Here is a 27,482-nt window from a genome sequence, read left to right on the forward strand (position 1 = left end):
TTGCTCTGGGAGTGCTGACCCAGATGATGGGATCCTGGCAGAGGCCTGTTGCATACCTGTCTAAACAGCTGGATGGAGTGGCTAAAGGATGGCCAGCCTGCATGAGGGCCATTGCAGCAACAGCCTTACTGGTCCAGGAAGCTGATAAGCTGACCTTGGGGCAAGAACTGGTTGTTAAAGTCCCCCACGCAGTTCTTACCCTCATGGAGTATAAGGGCAACCACTGGTTTACAAATAACCGCATGGTTAAGTACCAAGCTAGCTTGTGTGAGAATCCACGGATACACCTGGAAACAGTGGCTACATTCAATCCCGCCACTCTTTTGCCAGCATCTGAGGGACCACCGGATCATGATTGTATCCAAACCATGGATGAAGTGTACTCCAGTCGACCAGATCTTAAAGATGTTCCGTGGAGGGACCCAGATGTAATTTATTTCACAGATGGAAGCAGTTATGTGGAGAACTCCAAGCGATTGGCAGGCTATGCTGTGGTGACAGAAGACAAGGTGATAGAAGCAAGAGCCCTGCCCCAAGGAACTTCAGCCCAGAAAGCAGAACTTGTGGCCCTCATACGAGCTCTGGAGTTAGCAGCAGGACTAGTGACCAACATTTATACTGATTCCAAGTATGCCTTCACAACTCTACATGCTCATGGAGCTTTGTATAAGGAAAAGGGACTCATAAATGCTGCAGGCCAACCTGTTAAGTATGGACCTGAAATACTTCAGCTGCTAGAGGCTGTGTGGGCCCCTAAGAAGGTAGCTGTTATTCACTGCAGGGGACACCAAAGGGTAGATACTCCAGTGGCCCGAGGGAACCGCCATGCTGATCGGGTGGCCAAGGAAGCTGCTCGAGGACCCCCAGCAAGTACTGTGACTCCCCTGTTCCAAATTCGACTGCAAGAATGGACGCCTATGTACACCCAAATGGAAGAGAAATGGGCTCAAGAGGAAGGTGCGGTAAGGAGACCTGATGGCTGGTTACATCTCCCTGATACCAGAGTTCTGGTGCCACGCCACCTAGCTTGGCCTGTAGTGTCTCAAGCTCATGACCTATCGCACTTAGGGAAAACAGCACTAGCCCGCCTACTCAGTCGAGTAGTGGTGCTGGAAGGATTGGATAGTCTGGTTGCCACTGCCTCAGCCCGATGTACTCTCTGTGCCCAGAATAATGCTCGTCAGGGACCCCGTATTCCACCAGGAGTTCAGTCTAGGGGACTAACACACTTTGAGTCTCTAGTTATAGACTTTACAGAAATGCCCAGGAGCGGTAGGCTCCGATACCTCTTGGTCATGGTCTGTACCTTTTCTGGGTGGGTGGAAGCATATCCTACAGTCACTGAGAAAGCCACAGAAGTAGCTCGAGCCCTCCTTAGGGATGTCATCCCCAGGTATGGATTGCCCCTTGCCATAGGTTCAGATAATGGGCCCGCCTTTGTTGAAGCTACACTTCAGGCCCTGTCCCGCGCATTGCGCATTACCTGGAAATTGCATTGTGCCTATCGTCCCCAGAGTTCAGGGCAGGTTGAGCGGGCAAACAGAACCTTGAAAAATAGCCTAGCAAAGATTTGTCAGGAAACCCAACTGAAATGGCCACAGGCACTGCCACTAGCCCTCTTCCGCCTCCGATGCACTCCAACTAAAGGAACAGCCCTCTCTCCCTTTGAAATTGTGTATGGGAAGCCCCCAGCCATTTTGCAGGGAATTAAGGGAGACATAGGGATTTTAGGGTCTGCCCAGGTACAGGAGCAGGTAGCCCTCTTGGGCAAGATAATTTCTGAGCTTCAGTCTTATGTGAGAGAAATAAACCCTGTCCCCTTCCAGGCTCAGGTACATTCCTTCCTGCCAGGGGATAGAGTTTGGGTGAAAGACTGGAGGCTCCAGCCTTTGGGGCCCCGATGGAAAGGACCTTTTACTGTTTTGCTTTCTACCCCTGCAGCTGTGAAGGTCGCAGGGATTACTCCATGGGTCCATTGGTCTCGAATTAAGTCTGCTGACCAGACTGAGCCCAGCACGGATCAGACGGAGCCTAGACAGTGGAGAGCAGAAAGTGATCCAGCGGAGCCATTGAAGTTGCGCTTGACCCGAACCAAAGAATCTACTAGCTGAAAAGAAGGGTCAACTGCATACTGCAGGAGCTGCTGAACTTCGGCTTCACACTGAGACTCTTTCTGTCTAGATTCTGGCTTTCTTGGAATTTGAGAGCTTGATCCTTGTCAGTTGAGGGTCTATCCCAACTGGTATAAGAACTCAAAGACTGAGAACATTATATGAGAGTAATCTGTGATTAGCACAGACTGTTGAAATATTATTGCTTAATTAGTTTGCTGTATTTGTTTTAGATTAGGAAGAAAGAAAATGTTAGTAGTTTGGATGCTTTTGTTGTTTTCTACTCCTTGCCTCCTTGTTCCTAAAACCCCAACTCGCTCCAACCTTTGGTTACACTCTGTCCAGGAACTAATTAGCCAGGCAAAGATTACTTCCCCTTGTATTGTGTGTTCCCGATTTTCTCCTTATACTACAGATGTCCCAGCTGTTCCTGTCCCTGTGCAGCTCCCAGCTCTTATACCTCCCTACTTTTCGAGTTCAGGCCCTTGGAGCCAGGATTATACTTGGTGGTCCTTTTATAATGCTACTTCCCCCTCTGACTCTTCTCTAAGGCCAGTTTTTACGTCTCCCTATCCAGCTTCTGGAGTGTTTTGTTTAACAAGAGACATCTCAACTGTTCTTCCCATTCCCTGTAACTATACTAATGTTCTCCCAGAGAAGGAGGAACCTGTGTGGGTAGTTTCTCCAGGTACTCCTATGTGCCCTACTACCATACCTGCAGATTATGACCAAGGTGATTATCTGGCTCCTAACTATACTACTGAGAAGACTATAGTGTCCCATCCTATTTTCTACTTTCATAAGTCCCCGGGGTATGAAGGGGTTGCATCATATGAGCGGTCTGTCACAATTGGGGATTGGCACCTATGGTGTACAAAGTCTCCATTTCTTCTTCGTTCCCCCTGGGATAGGGGCTCGCATTATGGGCATCCTAATCTCCATCCTGTGCCTACATTTATTGGGAACTTTCGTCGCCCTCTCCTTGGTCATTACTGGCTCTGTGATAATGTCCTCCACATGATTCTTCCCCCCACATATGATTTTTGTGTATTGGTAACCTTGAATTATTTTCCTAAAGTTATTCCTCTTCTCAAACCACCATCCCCGCACCGCTCTAAGCGAGAGGCCTTGTCCTTACCCTCCTCCGTTGCCACAGAGGATGAGGCGATTGAATTAGCCCTCCAGTATATTAACTCTACTTATCCTCTGACTAAAAAGAGACTTGTAGCCCTTTCTGCCACGGCCTGGATTCCAATTGGGGGCCCGGTAGCGGGTATTACTGAACTAGGTATGGCTACCCGGAGACTTCAATCCCTACTTCATGTTCTAGTTCATGAGCTGAACGTGGTAGTCAATGCATTGCAGGATCAAATTAATGAATTAAGTATAGTTTCTCGGTATAACCGTATGGGTCTTGACTATCTCTTTGCAGCCCAGGGTGGTCTCTGCACAGTGCTAAATTCTTCAGAGTGCTGTACCATTGTCATAAATAGGACGCATGTAGTTAGGCATGCTATGGATAAAGTCCTACAGTTGGCCAGCCTTAATGTGGAGGATTACCGAGGAGGATTAGACCTTACCTCCTGGTGGTGGTCATTGACCTCCTGGATACGTCCTTTGTTCATTTCCCTAATAGTCTTAGTTTTAGCAGGATTTTTGTTTTGTTTCCTGGCCTCATGTGCTTCGGCAGTATGCCGTCGGACCTTAACAAGTAGGGTAATGGTGGTTCATAAGTCTATTCCTAGTTAGGATCACTATAATCCCCAGAGTTTGAGTTGTGAGACTTATCTCTGCATAAGCTGATTTTAGTCTCAAAGGGGGGAATGAGGCAGCCATGGGCAAAGAAAGTGTTAACTCTGAGAAATTATATACATAAGAAATGATATTAAAAGCTTGAAGTTTGAATTCTAACTTTTTACCTTGCAACTAAAGTGAAGAAATGCCAGATGGTTCATATTATTTCAATGTCTAGCTTGCCGAGCAAAAGGTTAAAAAGGTCAGAGACAGGAATTTCTTTCACCCTTGTGAGTGATGGATTGCTAAATGCTGGCACAGCTGTAAATTATTATGAATGAACAAAGGAATGAGCCAGACATATGACATACTGTAGTTTAAAGCTGAAATAATTTCAGAAGTTCTTGATATGTAGATTTTGTTATAAGGAGATAGCTTAGATATAGATAGAGACCATTATAAGTATGTAGAATATGTCTTATAAGGATGCTTACTTTAGAATATGCTGTATTCTGTGTAAATTAATAAGTTTTGTGTCTGTGTAGAATGTCTGTTAAATTCTGTATTACTCTTTGTCTGCAGTGAAGAGGCCAACATGTGTTTTGAGTTTTCTGTGGTCTTAGCTAGTTCTGTGAAGGAAGCTGATAGGTGAAAAAGGTCAGGACTAGTCAGCTCTCTTCTCCTTGATTAATTATAGGTAAAATGTAGAAATGGTCTTGAAAGTAATAACCTGATATGTATGCTATTAAGTAAGATTGGCCCTTGACCCCTTTAATGAATGCCAGAGTTTAGTTAGCAGTTAGTACTAGGAATATGAGAAATCAATCATAATAACATGTAAGAGACTGGAGCCCAAATGTCTGGTGTAAGGGGCCCCAGGTCAGTTTAGGATGTCTGGAACCTATGTAACTGATATTTGTATAGAACTGATTGGTTGAGGCAAGGTAATCAATCTATTCCTTAACCAATTGGAGAGTAAGGGGGCTAGGCTAGGCTAGGCTAGATAGAACTGTATTTAAGTGGGAGAAGAAGCAGGTTACGTCAGAAGGAGCTCAGAAGAAAGAGAAGGACAGAAGGAACAGACAGAAGAAGGAGAAGACAGCATAAGAAGAGAGAGCTGAGACAAAGACACAGAGAGCTGAGAGAGAGACAAAGAGAGCTGAGAAAGAGAAGAAAAGAGCTAGAGCTGATGTTCTACTTTGTTTGCTGGCAAATAAAGAAGATTTCTCTCTCATTCTGGTGTGCTGTCTGACTCCTGAAGTATCACAAATTCATGCATCAATTCCTGCAACAATCTCCACCACCTCCCGCGGGAGGGCGTTCCAAGCATCCACCACCCTCTCCGTGGTAGGCTTTGGTGAAGCGATATGAACATTTATACCCTACTTTTTTCCACATGAAGCAGACTCAAAGTGGCTTACAATGCACAGGTGAATCAATTACAATTACATTAGATAGGGGAGAAGGAACAGGGTAAGAAGGAAAAGGGAAAGGGAAGAGAGACCAAGATGGATAGTGGTAATCCAGATGCTGAGATGGACCAGAGTGGTACGAACAGTTCTCGGCAAGGTGATCCACAATTGGGAACTGTAGCAATACCCAGCAAGTGCAGACGAAGCGCAGAAGAAACAGCAGTATGCGGCCTGGAGAGTGGTAGTGGTCACCAGAGGCAGTTCATATGCCAGTTCAGAGAGGCCTTCTGACGGCAGGTGAAACCACAGATCTCACACTGTAGAGGTTTCTCGCCTGTATGAATCATTCTATGCACAGCAAGGTTATGGGAGCTCTTGAAGGCGCGGGTACAATATTCACAGATGTAAAAATTTTGGTCTGTATCGTGCTTGGCATGCCGAAGCAGCTGCCTGTGAAGTTGAAAAAGCCGTCTGCAAGAAGGATATGGACAAACATACTTTTTGTTTAGAAGATGTTATTTGATGTGATGCTGCAGGTAGCGCGGATGTGCAAGCACGGTCCCATAGCCTTCCATCTCACAGTGAACATATTGGATTGGGAGCTTTTTTCTCCTTTTGGGCGCCCGGTGTGTTATGTCATCCTTGTGCCTCCCACCTCTTTGCCTAGATGGATCATCTCATTACTGTATCAGGTTTCTGCACTTTAGCATAGTTAAGGGGCAAATAATGGGCATAAGGGCCGTAACATATCTTAATAACTACTCCCTTTATTTTTCTATATTATAGGAAAATATATCTGAAATCACTACCATGCTGAAGTTTAAATTATATTTGTTCACGGCTGAAGGGCAAAAATTTTAATTGTGCGATTAATCGCGCTGACCAAAATGCAGGGGTGTTTTGAAAACCAACATGCAGTTACTGGGACAAGGTCAAAAGAAAAGCAAAGATTCCAAAACATCCTTGCATTTCACATACAGTGCACAGAACAAAATACATTAAAAAAAATGTTGCCTCTTCTCTCTCCTTTTCACACCCCACAACACTGAAGCCTTTGCTTCTCTCCATTTCAACCCTCCCTCCTCCTCCTCCATAATATAGGCTTTGCTTCTCTTCCTTTCACCACCCCTCCCATGGTGTAGCCTTTCCCTCTCTCCCTTTCACCCCCTACCAATAGTGCAGCTTCTCTCCTTTACCAATCACTGGTCTGAGCACCCTGATCCTCTGCCTGTCCAGCATCTCTCACCATTCCTCCCTCCCCCCCCCCTCCCCATCACAAGCAGGGAGCAGCTCTCATCTTCAGCTGGACCCAGAATACTCTTCAGCCGTAGTTGCAGGCACTTCTGGGTTAGCGGCTGCATCTTGCTTCTGCCTGCACTTAGTTTCAGCTGCTCCAGTATCTCACAGCCAAATGCAGTGCCCTCCAGAGCAGCTGAAACTAAATGCAGGCAGAAGCAAGAGACAGCTGCAAACCCAGAAGTGCTCGCAGCCATGTGGGTCCGGCCAAAGATCAGAGGTGCTCCAGGCCAGCGAAAGAGAGACAAGGGAGAAAAAAAAAAAAGAGGCTAAACTTGGGGGGAGGGGGAAAACAAGAGTTGCCGCATTCTCCTCTCTCCCATTCTTACCTCTCAAATGGAGAGATGTGGCGGCAGCAGCATCTCTGAGGTTCGGCAGTAACTGTTAGCGTCTTTCAAGGATTCAGTAGTGGTGAGGGCGACAGAGAAATACTCCTTTTAAAGTCAGAGCAGCCTGTGGTTCTTGGTTTGATTTCACATCCGTTGTGCAGAACACACAGAAAGTGAAAGCAAGTTAGAGTAACTTGCTGCTGTGACACTGGAAGGAGTGAAGCTGAGAAAACTGAAAGAAGACAGCTGGGGAGTGCAATGCGGGTCGTTAATCACATCAAAATTAACGCAAGCTAAAAATTTAATGGATTAATCGCATTATTAACGTGTTAATTGTGCAGCCCTAATTTTGATACAGTATAAGGGTGCTGTTCTGTACAAGACATAATGCCATTATATTTACATACACTTGCATTCTCCTTTTCATTCTCTTCATCATCTGTTTCTTGCTCGTTCCTTGCACCTGACCTTTGGATGCAGGCATTTAAACAACGTCTGATAGTCAGCATCAACTTAGCTTTAAGAAAAACAAAGATTTAATTAAAATATATTAATGGGTGGATATAAGTATATTTACATGACTACAGAATTCTAAAATTAATAAATAAATCCAAATCTTCACTTTCTATGCCTATTTTATTACAGGAATAAAAGTAAATTAAAAAAAAAGAGTAGAAATATTACAACATAGGAGCATTAGGCTGCATTAGGGCGTTAGGAGTTAATGTGCGCCTAACACAGCTAAAAAGATAGCACTGCAGGACGTGCTCAAGTATCCTGTGGTAACTTTGAAATGTGTATGTGCTAAAAAATATTTTTAAAATTTTTTTGATGGAGCATGTAATGGGCGAAGAGTGGGCATCCCTGTGCTAACCAGTTAGCACATCTAGTAACATAAGAATATAAGCACTGCCATTCTGGAACACACCAAAGGTCCATCAAGCCCAGCATTCTGTTTCCAACAGTAGCCAATCCAGGTCACAAGTAGTTGGCAAGATACCAAAAGAGTAAAACAGATTTTATGATACTTATCCAAGAAAAAAAAGTACTGGATTTTCCCTCCCAAGTCTAAATTAATAATGGCTTATGGACTTTTCTTTTAGGAAATCACACAAACCTTTTTTAAATCCCACAACGCTAACTGCTTTTAGCACAATCTCTGGCAACAAATTCTAGAGTTTAATTACACATTAAATGAAGAAATATTTTCTCCGATTTGTAAATTTACTACTTAGCAGCTTCATTGTGTGCCCCCTAGTACTTGTATTTTTGGAAAGAAGAATCAAGGCAAAGGGAGTGAATGTGGATGGAGAATATGAGGCTTCATATTTGATGTACTTACAAGCTAAATCATCACACATTTATATATATTTTTTAATGGGGTTAGCTTCTACATTACTTCCTAATTGGTTAGCACAGAAATATTGTGTAGGCCCTTATCACCTACAAAAGGGATGGTGATTGTGATCATGCAGTATTTTTAAAAAAATGGCTGTATGCTAGTAGCCTTAGCATACAGATAAGACCCATGTAAGGGCATGCTAAGGCCACTTTTTGCCACAGATTAAGTAAAGGATCCCATTGCAAAAATAAATCTAGTTATATAATCAACAGCTCATACCATACTTCTTTCATACCCCATATAAACTTTTATAATGCAGATAAAAATCTTTCAGTCCATTTCTCAGTTTCCAAAGGTGTTTATGTAATATGAACAATCACAGTTCTGGTAGCTGCATAAAAATTCCAATGATAATAATAAAAGGCACCAAGGCTTATCACAGCAGCACAGTCAGAAGTAAGGGAGTACTTTTCTCATTGCCACATTCAAATTCTCCCACTTGGTTTCAAGTTACATCACATGGAGGGGCATAATTGAACGAAAACGTCTATCTCCATGGGCGTTTATCTCCGAGAACGGGTCCGTGAAGGGGCGGACCGAACCGTATTTTCGAAAAAAATAGACGTCCATGTTTTATTCGACAATTTGTGAGCTGGGCGTTTTTGTTTTTCAGTGATAATGGAAAATGAAAGCGCCCAGCTCAAAAACGAATAAATCCAAGGCATTTGTTCGTGGGAGGGGCCAGGAGTCGTAGTGCACTGGTCCCCCTCACATGCCAGGACACCAACCGGGCACCCTAGGGGGCACTTTTACAAAAACAAAAAAAAAAAGGTAAAAGAGCTCCCAGGTGCATAGCACCCTTCCCTTGTGTGTTGAGCCCCCACCAAATCCCCCTTAAAACCCACTGGCCACAAGTCTACACCATTACTATAGCCCTAAGGGGTGAAGGGGGGCACCTACATGTGGGTACAGTGGGTTTGGGGGGGTTGGACAACTAAGCATTAAGCAGCACAATTGTAACAGGTAGGGGGAGGGATGGGCCTGGGTCCACCTGCCTGAAGTCTACTGCACCCTCTAACAACTGCTCCAGGGACCTGCATACTGCTGCCAGGGAGGTGGGTATGACATTTGAGGGTGAAAATAAAAAGTTGTGAAACATCATTTTTTGTGGTGGGAGGGGGTTAGTGACCACTGGGGGAGTCAGGGGAGGTCATCCCCGATTCCCTCTGGTGGTAATCTGGTCATTTAGGGCACTTTTTGGGGCCTTATTCGTGAAAAAACAGGGTCCAGGAAAAGTGCCCTAAATTCTAGCTACAAACGCATACTTTTTTTCCATTATCGGTGAAAGGCGCCCATCTCTGTTCGGGTGATAACCACGCCCCAGTCCCGCCTTCACCATGCCTCCGACATGCCCCCGTCAACTTTGTACGCTTCCGCAATGGAGTGCAGTTGAAAACGTCCAAGTTCGGCTTTCGATTATACTGCGTTATTCATTTTTGGGAGATAAACGCCAATCTCCCGATTTAGGTCGCACCTACATGTGGGTACAGTGGGTTTTGGAGGCCTCCCATTTACCAGCACAAGTGTTACAGGTGGGGGGGAGGATGGGCCTGGGGCCACCTGGCTGAAGTGCACTGCGGGACCCACTAAAAGTGCTCCAGGGACCTGCATACACGCAGGCCTCTAGGACTTGTTGCTGCTGTATAACATTGGCACACCAGTTGACACCTGAAGACTAATCTCCCCGAAAACGTCCTTTATTGGAATAACCGCGTTTACTCACAGTTCTGCAGATCAGAGGTTGTGTGCCCCACTGGCAATGAGTCTCCCTGGTACTGAAATTAGCAGTAGGTCAGAGCTGGCAGAATGCTGTACAATGCCCTCTTTCAGCCACATTCAAGGTAAGAACTAAGTTCTGTAACGTGGCTAACACAGGAAAGGGAACCGAAACTGGCTTACAAAAATGGCCACTACCGCATGGACCACAACAGGAAACACAACAGGGCACACTCTGACCCAGAAGGCAGGGGGAAAATCACCATGGGAGAAGAGCCTACCAACTACCAACATCGTGAGACTGTAACACAAGCTAATGAAATCACGGAGCCCAATACCCTACACCCACCACAATGCAATGCTGATGTGACCCTGTACTGCACCCGAGAGCCACATCTGACCCAGGGAAAGGCTGTGACAGGATCGAACACATTCTGCTGTCATGGAGGTGAGTACGGCATTTGAGGCTGGCATACAGGCTGGAAAAAAAGTTTTTAAAGTGGGGGTTTTTTTGGTGGGAGAGGGTTAGTGACCACTGGGGGAGTCCGGGGAGGTCATCCCCAATTCCCTCCAGTGGTCATCTGGGCAGTTGGGGCACTTTTTTGGGACTTGTTCGTGAGAAAAAAGGGTCCAAAAAAAGTGACCCAAAATCACGGTCAAAACGCCTTTTTTTTTTTGATTATCAGCTAAAGAAGCCCATCTCTCCTCAGCTGATAACCACGCCCCAGTCCCGCCTCCACCACTTCTCCGACACGCCCCCATAAACTTTATTCATTTCCGCGACGGAGTGCAGTTGGAAACGCCCAAAATCGGCTTTACGATTATACCAATTTGGGCGCCTTTGCGAGAAAAACGCCCATCTCCCGATTTGGGTTGAAATATAGGCGTTTTTCTTTTTCGATTATAAGCTGGATAGTCACCTAAGAGCATCCCAGAACTACACCCAATAGTGTACAAATATTCTCATACAATTTACACCTACTCTGAAGCAGGTGTAAATATGTATGTGTATTCTATGGAGGTAATTCTATAATACATTTATGTGGCATTTATATGGCACCTGTTATATTTCTCATTCAAAATAGATTTTCCAAATGTTGAATATCCATAGTTATCCCAGTACGTCTATGATATTAATTGTATAATTGGGTTCTTACAAAAATTTACTTTCTTATGGCATTAGTCTCTGTCATGTATCCTATACTATTTATTATAAGCCAAATTGAACTCAAACTTGTTTGGGAAAATGTGGGATATAAATAAAGTATATGGTTACTTGCCTTTTAGAGCATACCAGCATAATTGGATATGTATGAGCGAATGAAGTTAGGCATGAGCACTTACACCAGCCATAGACTTTGTGTAAGTGCTCAAACCTAAATGCCACAGATAAGGCATAATTTATAGTATTCTATACGTTATGTGAATATGTGTGAGTCCAACCCATGCTCTGTGCAGACTTCGCTTATGTGTACACCCATCTGTAAAATATAAAGTCCAAAAATGGCACAATTTATCTGGAGAGCAGCAAAGGCTTAATACCCAAACTACACCCAGTTCAGTTCACATGGGTTTATATGTATATACGTCCCATGCAATTTTATAAGAACAATCTTCTGAGTGTAAAAAAAAAACCCATGCTTTATATAATTACCCCTATAAGGTGAAACCAGTCCCATGAAAATAAGATGTAAATATGAAATGTACCTATATGCACATTAAGTATGAAATCTCGTATTCCTCATCCACTTTCACTCCCTTTGCCTTCCAATTTTGAACATATTGCTTTCTACATACCTATATTTCACCACTCACCTCCAACAATTTTCTGGAAAAAACACTGTAATACCTAAAGGTTTAGAACAGTAGAAAGTGTGCAATGTCAGGAGCAAAACACCCTATACTGCATATACTCACACCAGTGGAAATCTTAGCTTCATATATTCAATCTTTCACAATACCTTAAACTTCTTCTAAATTTATAACACATTGATGTTTACATACGATCATATTTTCAAAGCACTTAGCCTTCCAAAGTTCCATAGAAACCTATGGAACTTTGGAAGGCTAAGTGCTTTGAAAATGAGCCCCATACTTTCCTTTACTTTCCAGTGCACAAAAGTAAGTACAAATATATCTGCTTTACAATGTGTGAACACTCTATATCTTGTTTAACAAGATTTTGAGCTAATAATTGGCATCCCATGATGAACATATTCAAGTCCATATAACCTCAGTTCTTCAGATCTACATATAGTTATTTTAAAATCAGAAAGGAAGGTGAGTAGTGGAATGCCTTAAGGACTGGTGCTAGGCCAAGTCTATTTAATATGTTTGGTGCAACGTTGCCAAAGAGTTAGGAGGGAAAGTTTGCCTTTTTGTGGATGACATGAAGATTACAAACAGAGTGGATACCCCGGATGGAGTAGAAAAAATGAGAAAAGATTTACAAAAATTAGAAGAATGATCTAAGGACTGGCAGTTGAAATTTAATGCGAACAAGTACACAGTGATGCACCTGGGATGAAGAAATCCAAAGGAGACATATCAGATTGGAGGTAAGAGACTGATAAGCACAACTCATGAGAGGAATCTTGGGGTGATAGAGTCCGAGAATCTCAAGGCGGCGAAACAAGATAAGGCGGTGCCCCTAACCAGAAGAATGCTAGGCTGCATAGAGAGGTATAACCAGCAGAAGAAAAGAGGTATTGATGACACTGTACAAGTCTTTGGTGAGGCCCCGCTTGGAGTATTGTGTTCAGTTTTGGAGGCAGTATCTCATTAAAGATATAAAAAGACTTGAAACGGTTCAAAGAAAAGCAACAAAAATGATATGGGGTTTGAACAAAAAGACGTATGAGAAAAGACTCAAGGAACTGAATATAAATACCCTAGAGGAAAGGAGGGGTAGGGGCGATATGATACAGATGTTTAAATATTTGAAAGGTATTAGTATGCAAACAAATCTTTTCCAGAGAAGGGGAAGAAGTAAAACTGGAGGACATAAATGGAGGTTGCAGGAAGGTCAATTTAGAAGTAATGTCAGGAAGTACTTTCTCACAAAGAGGATGGTGGATGCCTGGAATGCTCTCCTGAGGGATGTGCTGGAGATGAAAACAGTAACAAAATTAAAAATGCATGGAATAAACACAAAAGATTCATTACATTACATATCGGTCTTATATTCCGCAAAAGCCAATACAGTTCCATGCGGATTACAAAAAACAAAGAGACAAACATAATTCGGGAATCACAAGCTTATCATCAATTAACTAGAGAAATCAGCCCACATACTTTTTTATATGGAAACAAAAATAAACAACAACAAAAAAACTTAGCGGTGCTTAGACGGTAACTCCAGTTAACTGGGAAAATAAAGCCAGTGCCGGGCAGACTTCTACAGTCTATGCCCTGAAAATAGCAAGGACAGATCAAGAATATATATGTTATATTGCAATACATGCTGTGAGTTTAACTTATTGGGCAGACTGGATGGACTGTGCAGATTTTTATCTGCTGTCATCTACTATGTTTTGCTGTTTTGAAACTGAAAGCTAAGTCAAAATTGAGATATACCAGTCTATAGATATAGTGTACTGTTGTCAAAGTCACCTTTTGCTTGAATTGTTCCATTTGACTGTGTGGAAATATTCTACCTTAGAAATATATTTTAATAGTAGGTATTTATGACTCCAATATATTATTGGATAATCTGATGGTCAAGGGGTGAAGGAGACTATCACGGAGACGATGAAGTCATTAGTAAACTAACCTATGCTCCTGTAATAATGAATTTTTTTAATGTATTCTTTTGATCCTTTTGTGTTCAAGATGCCAAATTCCCTATATAAGGAACTGGCCTCTGACCAAACTTTAGAACATACCTGGTTTGTCATTAAGCCTTGTATGTTCTCATATATCGATATATCAATGAACAATTGTTGAATTGAGCACAGGCTAGTGTTTTTTTATTTACAGTTCTACAACTGTACTGCTAAAAAGTTAACAAACAGAAAGGGTGGTGAATTCATGGAACAGCTCCCCAGCGGAGGCAGTGGAGAAAAAGACTGTATCTGAATTCTTGCAAACTTGGGGACAAGTACATAGGATCTCTAAGGGAGAGTAAGGAATAGTAGAAGGCATGGATGAGCAGACTGGATAGATAATATGGTCTACACCCGCCTTCATTTTTCTGTTTAGATTTAAACACAAAAACTGTAAGAAATGATTTAGAGATGGGAGTAACTAGCGAGGTAATTAAATTTGCTGATGACACAAAGTTATTCAAAGTCGTTAACTCGCGACAGGATTGTGAAAAATTACAGAAGGACCTTATGAGACTGGGCGGCTAGATGGCAGATGACGTTTAATGTGAGCAAGTGCAACCGCACCTTGAGTATTGTGTTCAATTCTGGTCGCCGCATCTTAAGAAAGATATAGTGGAATTGGAAAAGGTGCAGCGAAGGGCGACTAATATGATAGTGGGGATGGGACGACTTCCCTATGAAGAAAGGCTAAGGAGGCAAGGGCTTTTCAGCTTGGAGAAGAGACAGCTGAGGGGAAACATGATAGAGGTATATAAAATAATGAGTGGAGTGGAACAGGTGGATGTGAACAGGTGGATGTGAACAGGTCTGTTCACACTTTCCAAAAATACTAGGACTAGGGGGCATGTGATAAAACTACAGTGTAGTAAATTTAAAACAAATTGGAGAAAAGTTTTCTTCACCCAACGCGTAATTAAACTCTGGAATTCGTTGCCGGAGAACATGGTGAAGGCGGTTAGCTTGGCAGAGTTTAAAAAGGGGTTAGACGGTTTCCTAAAGGACAAGTCCATAAACCGCTACTAAATGGACTTGGGAAAAATCCACAATTCCAGGAATAACATGTATAGAATGTACGTTTGGGAAGCTTGCCAGGTGCCCTTGGCCTGGATTGGTCGCTGTCGTGGACAGGATGCTGGGCTCGATGGACCCTTGGTCTTTTCCCAGTATGGCATTACTTATGTACTTTATGTACTTATGAGGAAGTGACATCAGACCGAGGGAATGGCAGCTTTCTAAGGAAGCTCAGAGAGAGTAGAGATACAAAGACAAACCCGCAGAGGTAAAACAAAGTGAAACCAGTCACTAGGCCGGAGCTGAAGTCATGTTAATCCACAAGTACTAAGAGGGGTTCTAATCTGCATATGATGCTAGAGGCAGAGTCACGAGTAAAATAGCAGTGAAATGGCCTCGATATCTGAGATGGACTTGGACAAAGAGATAGACAATAAAGAAAACCACGAGGCGAGTACCAAAAAACGAACTGGCTGGATGGCTGGCAGAAATGTAGATAGATACTGTCACAGGAATTAGATTTCATTATTTTATTCTATATGGACTTTTATATTCCACTTTACCCTACAGTTCAAGAAGGATCACAAATGGGATATATAAACAATATAATTTATGAGTTATGCAGCTCTAAAACCTTCAATATATTAAGAAATATATTGTGTACGTGCACAAAATTATGAAACATGTCTAAATATCTAATCCATAGACACAATCTTAACTTCCTAAAACACTACCCATCCGAACAGCATAAAAATCAAATACAAAAAAATTGTACATCTAAGACATTAAAATTCCCAATAGAACAGTAACTCTGAGTATCTCCCGACATTAAGGACAGCTACATCAGCATTACTATACTTCTCCCCAGGGCACTGATATATAGTCAGGTAAAGCTTTTACTAAATAGCTAAGCTTTTAAAGCTCACTTAAATTCTTTAAAAGATTAAAAATAATTCCAGATAATAAGCCCTGGCCTGAAATTGTCAAATTCTAGAAAAAAAGACTAACAGAACATAAGAATAGCCAAACCCATGGTCCATCTAGCTCAGTATGCTGCTTCCAACAGTGGACAATCCAGGTCACAAGTACCTGACAGAAATACAAGTAGCAATGTTCCATGCTGTCAATCCCAGAGCAAGCAGTGGCTTCCCCCAAGTCCATCTCAATAACAGTCTATGGACGTTTCCTCCAGGAACTTGTCCAAACCTTTTTTTAAACCCAGATATGTTAACTTCTGTTACTGCATCCTCCGACAATGATAACCAGAGCTTAACTATTCACTGAGTGAAAAAATATTTACTCCTATTTGTTTTTATAGTACTTCCATGTAACTTCATTGAGTGTCCACTAGTCTTTGTAATTTTTGAAAGAGTGACAAAAAAAAATAATCAATTCACTTTTACCCATTCTATACTGCTCAAGATTTTGTAGACTTCAATCATATCTCCCCCTATGCTGTCTCTTTTCTAAGCTGAAAAGCCCTAACCCCTTTAGCCTTTCCTCATGAGAAAAGTTTCACCCTTTTGTTATTTTAGTCTCTCTTCTTTGAACCTGTTCTAATTTCACTTTATCTTTTTTGAGATACGGTGACCTGAATTGATCACAATACTCTAGGTGAGGTTGCACCATGGAACGATACAGAGGCATAATAGTATTTTCAGTGTTATTCACCATTCCTTTCCTAACAATTCCTAGTACCCTGTTTGCTTTTTTGGCTGCTGCTGCACACTGGCAAAAGATTTAAGTGTATTGTCTACAATGACACCTAGATCTTTTTCTTGGGAGATGACCCCCAAAGTGGACCCTAGCATCAGGTTTCGGATTATTCTTTCCAATGTGCATCACTTTACATTTGTCTACGTTAAATTTCATCTGCCATTTGGATCCCAGTCTTCCAATTTCCTAATCCACATGTATTTTAACAACTTTGAATAGTTTTGTGTCATCTGCAAATGTAATCACCTCACTGGTCATTTCAATTTCCAGATCATTTATAAATATGTTAAATAGCACTGGTCCCAGTACAGATCCTTACAGCAGTCCACTCTTCACCCTCCATTGAGAAAAATGGACATTTAACCCTACCTGACGTGCTTTACTGATGGCATATCCAAAAGAATATCTTCTGAATATATGCTTGGTCTTCTGCAAACTCAGTCTAGTTTAACTGTGTGATTTCTTGCGCACTCAGATTTTAGAACAGTTATTCAAAATTAGTGACACTTCACTTTAACTTCTGTAATGCTCTTTACTTAGCCTTACCTCTGCTGCCCGTCTCGTCTTCCGCCAGGGTCGCTTTACTCATACTACCCCTCTCTTCAAGTCACTTCACTGGCTCCCTATCCGTTTTCGCATCCTGTTCAAACTTCTTCTACTAACCTATAAATGTACTCACTCTGCTGCTCCCCAGTATCTCTCCACACTCGTCCTTCCCTACACTCCTTCCCGTGCACTCCGCTCCATGGATAAATCCTTCTTATCTGTTCCCTTCTCCACTACTGCCAACTCCAGACTTCGTGCCTTCTGTCTCGCTGCACCCTACGCCTGGAATAAACTTCCTGAGCCCCTACCTCTTGCCCCATTCTTGGCCACCTTTAAATCTAGACTGAAAGCCCACCTATTTAACATTGCTTTTGACTCGTAACCACTCGCCTCCACCTACCCTCCTCTCCTCCTTCCTGTACACATTAATTGATTTGATTTTTTTTTTGTCTATTAGATTGTAAGCTCTTTGAGCAGGGACTGTCTTTCGTCTATGTTTGTGCAGCGCTGCGTACGCCTTGTAGCGCTATAGAAATGCTAAAAAGTAGTAGTAGTAGTACTGTTTTACAGATCTGCAAGTTGCACAAAACGCTGCTGCCTGCCTTTTGTTAGGAAGAAACCAAAAAATACAAAACAAGAGGGAGTAAAAAATACAAAACAATTTAGAACCTACTATAGAAAAATAAGTGAACTGAAGTAGAATATAGCTATTAACAATCCAGTGAATGAGAACAAAAAAAAACCTGAACCCTCCAACCTGCATAAACCAACAAAAAGGTGTCCATATAATAATGTTCAATCTTCAGTCACACAGTCATAGTAAAAGTAAAACCTTGCGGAGGTATATCAAAAGCATAAAGGATACTGGCTATGGTTAATAACAATTCAAAAGGCCAAAACATATCTGAAACAATTCAAAGAATGGCTGCTTGACAGAGTCTCTGTTTCGAAAGGGTTCTTCCTCAGGAGCAGTCCACTAGAAAACGGCCACAAAGTTCTTTGCAAAATTCTTCCACACTTTCAAATAGGCTTTTGTTTTGCCTTTTGTCAGGGAAACCCTGCCATAAACACATTTCACCTATACTGTTTAATCTACACTGGCTCCTAGTATTCTGATGTACACAACCCTAAATCTTGACCCTTGTATATAGGGCTTCCAAGGATGATACTCCTTTCTCTGTTGCATCATTGCTAAAACCTTACTACCCCTTCTAGATCTCTTTGTTATCAGTTGAGTTGTCAGCAGTTCAGAATGAATCAATACCAGTCTTCAATGTTTCATCTTGCTGGTCCCAGGCCTATGGAATTTGTTGCTGACCCAGCTTTATTTCATAAACAGCTCAAAGAACCTCTTCTTTAGGATGGCTTTCTACAACTTTACTTAAGACCATGGCTTCTCACTGCCCTCAAGACAGTAACTGAATGTTTTGTGAATTCTTTAACGATGCAAGTTTTACTTGTTTGTATGATGTTTATCAAGTTTGTCAGTGGTTTTTACCCAGATTTTTCTTCATGTTGTATAGTTCCTTCCTCATGTTTTCCTTATTTTTGTATATTTCAATTTATGTGCATTATGTTACTTATATGCTAGTTAACTGCTTAGAATTGTTGATAGGCAGTCTATAAGTTGTTTTAATTAAATAAAATTGATGTTGCAGTACATACAATGTTACAAAGTGGCTCAAGTAAGCAAGTGCACAACCACATAAAATTTTAAATGCAGTCACACAAGTTTAAAAGAAGCATTAGCAGCCATTAGGAAAAAGGTGGCAAAATTTGGAGCAAAGCTGGAGGAACTCTACTCAAGGGAGACCAGCTCAAGAAGTTAATAAACGCAGCCCAGAAACAGACAATAGAACTGTGAGCAACGATTACAGAGATTATGAACAAGGCTGAAGACCTTGAAAATAGGTTGAGGCAATACAATAGCAGCATAGTGGGACTGCTGGAGATTGAAGCATATCAAGACTGCATCACTATGGTGGAAAAAATATGCAAGGCAGTGCTGGCATAGAGAGAGAGAAGGTAGTAGAGTCCTAGGTCTGGGTAGACAGAGGTCATCAGAGCCTGAGCCCCAGAACAGCTAAGGGGCCATACCTTCAATTACTATACAAAAGTGACAGCAGTGATGAAAAAAGCCAAAAGAGAGCAATCCAATGGTATAGACAAACAACAGAACTAGAAAAAGATATAGCTTCCATTACCTTACAAAAGTGGAGAGCAATAAAGAAAGTGACAGATTCTAAGGGAAGAGATCAAATACAGATGGGTCTTCCCATCTGGCATTCTTTTCGCAGCGAATGGAAAAACCTCCCAAAGAAAATCAAAGGTGGAGTGTAGGGCATAGCCTGAAGAATCATATTGTGTACATGAGGACAGAAACAAACTAAGCTGAACATGGAGTAACATGGATCCTTCTATACAGCACTATGGATCTAAACAGTTTGCCATTTTGATTGTGTATGAGATCATGGACTGATAACAAATTAACTAATTGCTTTGCAAGCCTCACATCCACCAGCCACCCAGGTATTCACATGCCTAATAATGTAATCTCCGACTACAATGGCTGCTCTAACCCTTTCTTACTAGTCAGATGTTCCTGGAGACACATCCTCAATGTTAAAGGATATTATATTACCTGGAGGGTAGGTCCGGGCTACAGATTCCTTCCTGCCACATCAAGGCGATGCTCTCCATTTAGGTGACCTTTCTCCTTCATGGCGGTTCAGAGACTGCCAGACTGGAGGTGGGGCTTCTCCACTATTCTTCCATAGGTCTCTTCTATATACCCCTGACTACCTCAACTCCTCAAAGTCTGCTATTCTAACCGGAAGAAATTATACTTGTTCACTAAAAGATAAGAGCTCTTTGCACCGAGTGCACATGTACAACCTCTCACCAGCTGGGAGATAATTACACTTGTGGCACTCGTATTAAACAGTAGCCTATAAAACACATCTTCCTGCCAATATGCTAGTTTTAAAAGAAAAGATTTTAAAAATATTCCAATTAATGTTAATTTCAATTCCTATGAAAAATGCTGCTGCTGCAGCAGACCAATAAGTCAAATAAGTTTCTCACAATTCCTCTTCCAGTGCACTTTACCTATGTTGGTAGGGGCAGTGTGCTCATAAGCATACAGAAAAAACTTCCTTGCTGCCATTGGATTCATCTGAATTAGCGTGACACAACGCTCACACCATACTTCTTCTGGTTGACCAACAGGAAAGAATGAATTAAAGAGAAGGTTCACTATTCGCCTGGCCACAGGCCGTGAATCAACTTCCAGGCGAGTCAAAAGATGCTCCATGGGGCAAATTTTCCAGAACTGTGAAATGAGGTAAAAAGAGAAATTACTTTTAGATTTAAAATATTTACATTATAGTTTATAATATTTACGTCATCCGTATCATAATAATAAAGGACAGTAGTTTTTAATATCCTGAACAACAAAAATGAGATTAGGGCCAGCAATAAGGGGGTACAAAAAGGGTGACTTGTCTAGGGCGCCATGATACAGGGAACCGCATATGCCTGTCCGAAGCTGAAGGAAATGCAATTTGCTGGTGGGCTATAGGGCCCCCTCCCAAAATTCTGTCCAGGGCCTCAGCATATTTAACACCAGCCGTAGATGAGATTTGTTACATGATTAGTATTGTCAACTTGGAATGGGGTTTACCTATTATATTGAAACAAGCACACATCAACTGTGGCCAGAGAAAATTCCAGCAGGGCTCCTTCTATATCATCCTAATTTTTCAGCAATTTATGACAGTACTAGTAAAAGAGGCCCGTTTCCGAAATAAATGAAACGGGTGCTAGCAAGATTCCATACCCCCCTACCTCCCTCCCTCCCTCTCCTCCAAGTTCCAGGCACCCCTCCCCTTTGAGTTCCAGGACCCCCTGCCCCCCTCCCCTTTGAGTTCCAGGACCCCCTCCCGGTTCCAGAACCCCCTCCCCCTTTGAGTTTCAGGACGCCCCTCCCTCCCCTACCCTCCGAGTTCCACGCCCCCCCTCCTCCGAGTTCCAGACCCCTGAGCCTCCCTTCCTCTCTCTCTGTCCCCTCCAAGTGCAAGCACGACCTGTCCTCCGGCAGCCCCTCAACTTCCTGCGTGCCAGCTGTAATTTAAAAATTCTTACCTCGGGATCTGGCATCAGCAGTGAAGGCGAGCGGCACTTCAGAATGCCTTCCCATGTGTCTCAGCTCTGCCTCTGGTCCTGCCCTTCCAGAAACAGGAAATGAGGGCGGGACCAGAGGCAGAGCTGAGACACATGGGAAGGCAGTCTGAAGCGCCACTCGTCTTCACTGCAGATGCTGGACCCCGAGGTAAGGGGGCTGGAACTCAGAGGAGAGGGGGAGGAGGAGAGGGGGGCCTGCAACTCGGAGGGAGGGGCGATTCTCTACTCACCTCCGCTGGCTGGTGCTGGCTTCCCTTCCCTCTCACTGCTCCGCCCTCTGTCATCATCGCCAGGGCGGACCAATGGGAAGTGTGTTACGAATCCAGGCATCCAGATGGAGGTGCAAATTATTATATAGGATACGATTTCATTGCCTAATCCAAAATTTATGAGCTTCATCTACATAAGGGATATTTTAAAGGTTATGCCACATTAGAATTGTGATCCATGGTCAAGTTTAAAAAAAAATAGTGGGTGGGGTGAAGGGATTCCAATTCTTTGGAATTCCTTTACAAAGAATTGCATTTGGAAAAAGGTTATTTCAAGTTTAGATATTTCTAGTTAAGAAAACCACTGTTTATACGGATTACTTTCTTTTATGATTTTTAATTTACATTGCTTATACCTGATAGAATTAGGAATAAGAGCTTGCCTACTTCAAAACCTTCCATAGCACTTGTGTTTTATTCGCTCTGTTGGTGTTGTATTTAATACATTATTTATCTTGTGGTAACTGTAATGTAAGTTATATTGCTACTCTGTAAACTGAAATTGTCTACATTATATTTATGCATTCTGCTGCCACCTGCTGATCAAATCAGAAATGACATCAATATCTTTACTCTGATTGGGCAAGTGATTTAGAAAATTATGGGAATTTTCTCCTGTGAATCAGAATCTCCATTATGTGGACCTGAACTCTGAAAGGCCCTATAGCTTAGATTCACTTGCATGCCTCTCCAGAAGGAATTTTGTTTTACCCAGCAATTCAACAGACATGGTCCAGCAGTTTGGTAAACATACTGAGGACTCATAACTCCTGCCTACTTAAAGACTTATTCTTGATTTAATTCATCATCCAGTAAGTAGAATATTTTCCAGCTCTTATTACATGTTCAATAAAGTTGTGAAAGTGAAGAAGCGATGTTATCTTACATGCCAAGCTCAAATCCAGCACATATAGGGTAGCATTTTCTAAAGTGCTACATGTTCCACGAGAAGAGCCCAAGAGACAGGCAGAGCTCCGGAGTCTCAATGCGTGGACGAGACAATGGTGCAGGGAGGAGGGTTTACATTTGTTAGGAACTGGGTAACATTCTGGGGAAGGGGGAGCCTATTCCAAAAGGATAGGCTCCACCTTAACCAGGGTGGGACCAGGCTGCTGGCATCAGCGTTTAAAAAGGAGATAGAGCAGCTTTTAAACTAGAAACCGTGGGAAGGCCGACAGTCGCTCAAAAGTGCACGGTTCGGAATAAGGAATCTTTTGAAGATATCACCAAAACAGGGAAGATAGGGTATCCTGATAGTGAGGTTGCAAAAGAGACCATAGAAGATCAGGTGTCCTTAAATAAAAATAACAATCAGACAAAAGATTGCAAATTAATACTGTCAAGTACTGAGCATGTTGTAAATAAGAATAACAAACAGCTTCAAATGTTTATATGCGAATGCCAGAAGCCTAAGAAATAAGATGGGAGAGTTAGAATATATTGCACTAAATGAAATATTTGATATAATAGGCATCTCAGAGACCTGGTGGAAGGAGGATAACCAGTGGAACACCGTCATACCGGGGTACAAATTATATCTTAGTGATAGGGTGGAACGAATTAGTGGAGGGGTAGAATTGTATATTAAGGAGAGCCTTGAATCAAATAGATTGAAAATTCTGCAAGAAACATAACACAACTAGGAATCTATGGATTGTAATTCCATGTGTAAAGGGGAAAAGGATAGTGATAGGAGTGTACTACCGTCCACCTGGCCAAGATGAACAGACAGATGTAGAAATGTTATCAGAAATTAGGGAGGCTAACAAACTAGGCAACATGATAATAATGGGTGATTTCAATTACCCCGATATTGACTGGGTAAATTTAGCATCAGAGCATGCTAGGGAGCATGCTAGGGAGGTAAATTTTCTTGACAAAACCAAGGAACGCTTTATGGAGTACAGCAGCCAACAAGAGAAGGGAAAATTCTAGACCTAGTCCTTAGTGGAGCGCATGATCCTTAGAGGAACAGCTGCGAGGGTCAAAAATTTACATCAGACGTGGATGCTGTTCAAAAATACTATTCTGGAAGTCCAGGCCAAATATATTCTGTGTATTAAAAAAGGAGGAACGAACATCAAATGACAGCCGGCATAGTTAAAAAGTGAGGTGAAGGAAGCTATTCAGAAAATGGAACAAGGAACCGACTGAAAATAAGAAACAGCATAAGGAATGTCAAGTCAAATGCAAAGCACTGATAAGGAAGGCAAAGAGGGACTTTGAAAAAAAAGATTGTGTTGGAGGCAAAAACACATAGTAAAATTTTTTTTAGGTTTATTAAAAGCAAAAAGCCGGCAAAAGAATTGGCTGGACTTCTAGATGACCAAGGGGTAAAAGGGGCAATCAGGGAAGACAAAGCAGCGGAGAGATTAAATGAATTCTTTGCTTCAGTCTTCAATGAGGAAGATTTGGGAGAGATACCGGTGCCAGAAATGGTATCCAAAGCTGATGAGTCAGAGAAGCTTAATGAAATTTCTATAAATCTAGAGGATGTAATGGGGCAATTTGACAAATTGAAGAGTAGCAAATCTCCTGGACCGGATGGTATTCATCCCAGAGTACTAATAGAATTGAAAAATGAACTGGCGGAACTATTGATAGTAATATGTAATTTATCTTTAAAATCGAGTGTGGTACCAGAAGATTGGAGGGTAGCCCATGTAACACTGATATTTAAAAAAGGTTCCAGAGGGGATCTGAGAAATTATAGACCGGTGAGCCTGACATCGGTGCCAGGCAAAATGGTAGAGACGATTATAAAGAACAAAATTACAGAGCATATTCAAAAGCACAGATTAATGAGACAGAGCCAACATGGATTTAGTCAAGGGAAATCTTGCCTCACCAATCTATTACATTTCTTTGACAGGGTGAGCAAACATGTGGATAAAGGCAAGCCAGTTGGTATTGTGTATCTGCATTTTCAAAAGGTGTTTGACAAAGTACCTCATGAAAGACTCCAGAAGAAATTGGAGAGTCATGGTATAGGAGGTAGTGTCCTATTGTGGATTAAAAACTGGTTAAAGGATAGAAAACAGAGAATAGAGTTAAATGGGGTTCTCCAGGGGGTCTGTGCTGGGACTGCTGCTTTTTAACATATTTATAAGTGATCTAGAGTTGGGAGTAACTAGTGAGGTAATTAAATTTGCTGACGACACAAAGTTATTCAAAGACTGGGAGACTGGGTGTCTAAATGGCAGACGACATTTTATGTGAACAATTGCAAAGTGATGCATGTGGGAAAGAGGAACCCAAACTATAGCTATGTAATGCAAATTTCCACGTTAGGAGTCACCGACCAAGAAAGGGATCTACAGCTTTTCAGCTTGGAGAAAAGACGGCTGAGGGGAGATATGATAGAACTCTATAAAATAATGAGAGGAGTGGAACGGGTAGACGTGAATCGTTTGTTTACTCTTTCCAAAAATACTAGGACTAGGGGGCATGTGATGAAGCTACAAAGTAGTAAATTTAAAATGAATCTGAGAAAATATTTCTTACTCAACGTGTAATTAAACTCTGGAATTCGTTGCCAGAGAATGTGGTGAAGGCGGTTAGCTTAGCGGGGTTTAGAAAAGGTTTGGACGGCTTCCTAAAGGAAAAGTCCATAACCATTATTAAATTGACTTGGGGAAAATTCACTGCTTATTTCTGGGATAAGCAGCATAAAACGTATTGAATTTTTCAGGATCTTGCCAGGTATTTGTGACCTGGATTGGCCACTGTTGGAAACAGGATGCTAGGCTTGATGGACCTTTGATCTGTCCCAGTGTGGCAATACTTATGTACTTATGAATTCAAGTTTAGTCTTCTATATACCTGCATACACCAGCATTACAGGTAATGAGGACGGACTATAATTTATTATAAAATGTTTTATTTTAAGAGTTTCAAGTTTAACGTGTTTAAGTTTATATAGATGTGTTATGATTGACCAGCACTCACAAAATGGATAATCCACCAAATAAACACAAACAGTTGTGTGCAAAGGTTCAGGAACCCTTGATCAAACTCTAGGTTTCACTGAAGCCCAAAGTGAGCATAAACTGATAGAATCTCTACATGGTACACCAACATTGGAATGCTACCTATGTAGGGTTCCTAGGCAGTTGGAGTTTCATTTGTTTGTATGTATGGGGTATCTAGCAATATTCTTTCATTGTCACCTTGAGCAAAAAGTATTATTTTGATTCTATTTATATTTTTGCTCTCCAACATTTTCATTTGTGACGTTAAACGAACATCTTTCTGCAAATGTTAATGTATCACTACATTTGCAAATTTTAACAGACAGAAGACAATACAAAGTGAACATAATAGGTGCAAAAGTTCCTTCTCATTGATCCATTAGTATTTTTGTTTGTTTTTAAGCTGTTGATAAGGCTCAAAATATTTAGGAGTTAATTCTATAACTAGGCGCCTCCATTTAGGTGCCCAAGGCTGCACAAGTAGCAGCCTATTCTATTATGGAATGTAGGCACACAGGTTCCATTATAGAATACAAGTGGATCCCATTATCAGTGTACCCAACATATAGGTGCCAGCATTTACATCAGCCATACAGGCGATATAAATGCAGTCACCTAGATGTTATCACAGACAAGTGTAACATAGTATTCTGTAAATTACCTGCACAAATGGGAACACGCCTATGTCCCATCCATGCTCCTCCCCTGTGTATATCCTCTAACAATTACATGGCTACTTACAGAATGTTTAAGCAGAATGACATTTCCACATTTATGTGCACGTGTGCATAACTATCAGCATTCTGTACATTTACTCCACTAGCACATGCATAAATGTAAGTGCCCAGTTTATAGAACTGCACCCAGATTAGTGAATTGCTCTTTTAGTGACTTGTTAGGCCTTTTATTAGTCAGGTGAGAACATTAAACAGCTGAACAAATAGCTGTTACTTACCTGAAGCAGGTGTTCTCCGAGGACAGCAAGTATATATTCTCACATATGGGTGATGTTATCCACGGAGCCCAGTGTGGACAACCCCAAGTGCACAATCACTTTAAATCTTTGAAGTGATACCCTCACCGCGCATGCATGGGTCCCTTCCTGCCCAACGCTCGAGCACGGGACCAGAAGTACAGTACTAAAGCTAAGAAGACAAATTCAAGGGAAAGCATAAGGGATGTGAGAATATATGCCTGCTGTCCTCAGAGAACACCTGATACAGGTAAGTAACTTAGCTGTCTCTGAGGACAAGCAGGCATATTCTCACATATGGGACTCACTAGTTATCAGGCTCACAACTTAAATGAATTCTGCAACTTAGTTGATAGTGAGCCTGGTGGAAAATTGACTTTTAAGTAGTAAAGATTCTGCAGAACTGCTTATCTAAACTGACTCGTTCGCCTAGAATGCTGCTCCAGATAGTAATGAGCTTTGAAGGTGTGGCTAAAAGACCACATTGTCGCCTTGGAAATCTCTTTGATGGAGGCAGAGCGAAAATGGGCAACTGAAGCCACCATGGCTCTTAGATTGTGAGCTGTGGCTCAGCCATGAAGGGTCAAGCCCAGCTGGAGTATAGTGTAGGTGATAATGAGGCATATTTTCAAAGCACTTTGGGAGGCTAAGTTCCATAGGTTTCTATGGAACTTTGGGAGGCTAAGTGCTTTGAAAATATGCCTCATAGTCAGTCAGCCAAGTAGATATTTTATGTTTGGTGATGGGTATCCCTATCTGTTAGGATTGAAGAATAGAAAAAGCTGGGAGGACTTCCTATGAAAACCTGACTGGCTAGGGTGCCTCCAGTACCAGATTTGGGAACCAGTGAATTAAACCATTTCTGATGGCGTAAGATCTTAATGTCATCTTAACAGCTCTCATGGGAGATTTGATGTGAAACAAACTTTTCATGAATCTAACTAATGATCTAAAGGCTTGCCTAGCAGATAAACTAACAGTGGACTT

At 41.9% G+C, this 27,482-nt stretch overlaps 1 protein-coding gene across 1 annotated transcript in view; it reads right to left on the reverse strand.

The window, feature by feature from the left end:
* NCAPG2 (non-SMC condensin II complex subunit G2) overlaps positions 1 to 27,482 on the reverse strand; it is a 285,514-nt gene that overhangs the window by 108,296 nt on the left and 149,736 nt on the right. The window contains exons 14-15 of the mRNA XM_030198719.1: positions 20,209 to 20,431; positions 7,290 to 7,399 (exon numbers count right to left, since the gene is read on the reverse strand). Of these exons, the coding sequence (XP_030054579.1) occupies positions 7,290 to 7,399; positions 20,209 to 20,431 (333 nt within the window). The remainder of the gene's footprint in view (positions 1 to 7,289; positions 7,400 to 20,208; positions 20,432 to 27,482) is intronic.

This window comes from Microcaecilia unicolor, chromosome 1, assembly GCF_901765095.1.
Source record: "Microcaecilia unicolor chromosome 1, aMicUni1.1, whole genome shotgun sequence".
NCBI classification, from domain to species: Eukaryota; Metazoa; Chordata; class Amphibia; order Gymnophiona; family Siphonopidae; genus Microcaecilia; species Microcaecilia unicolor.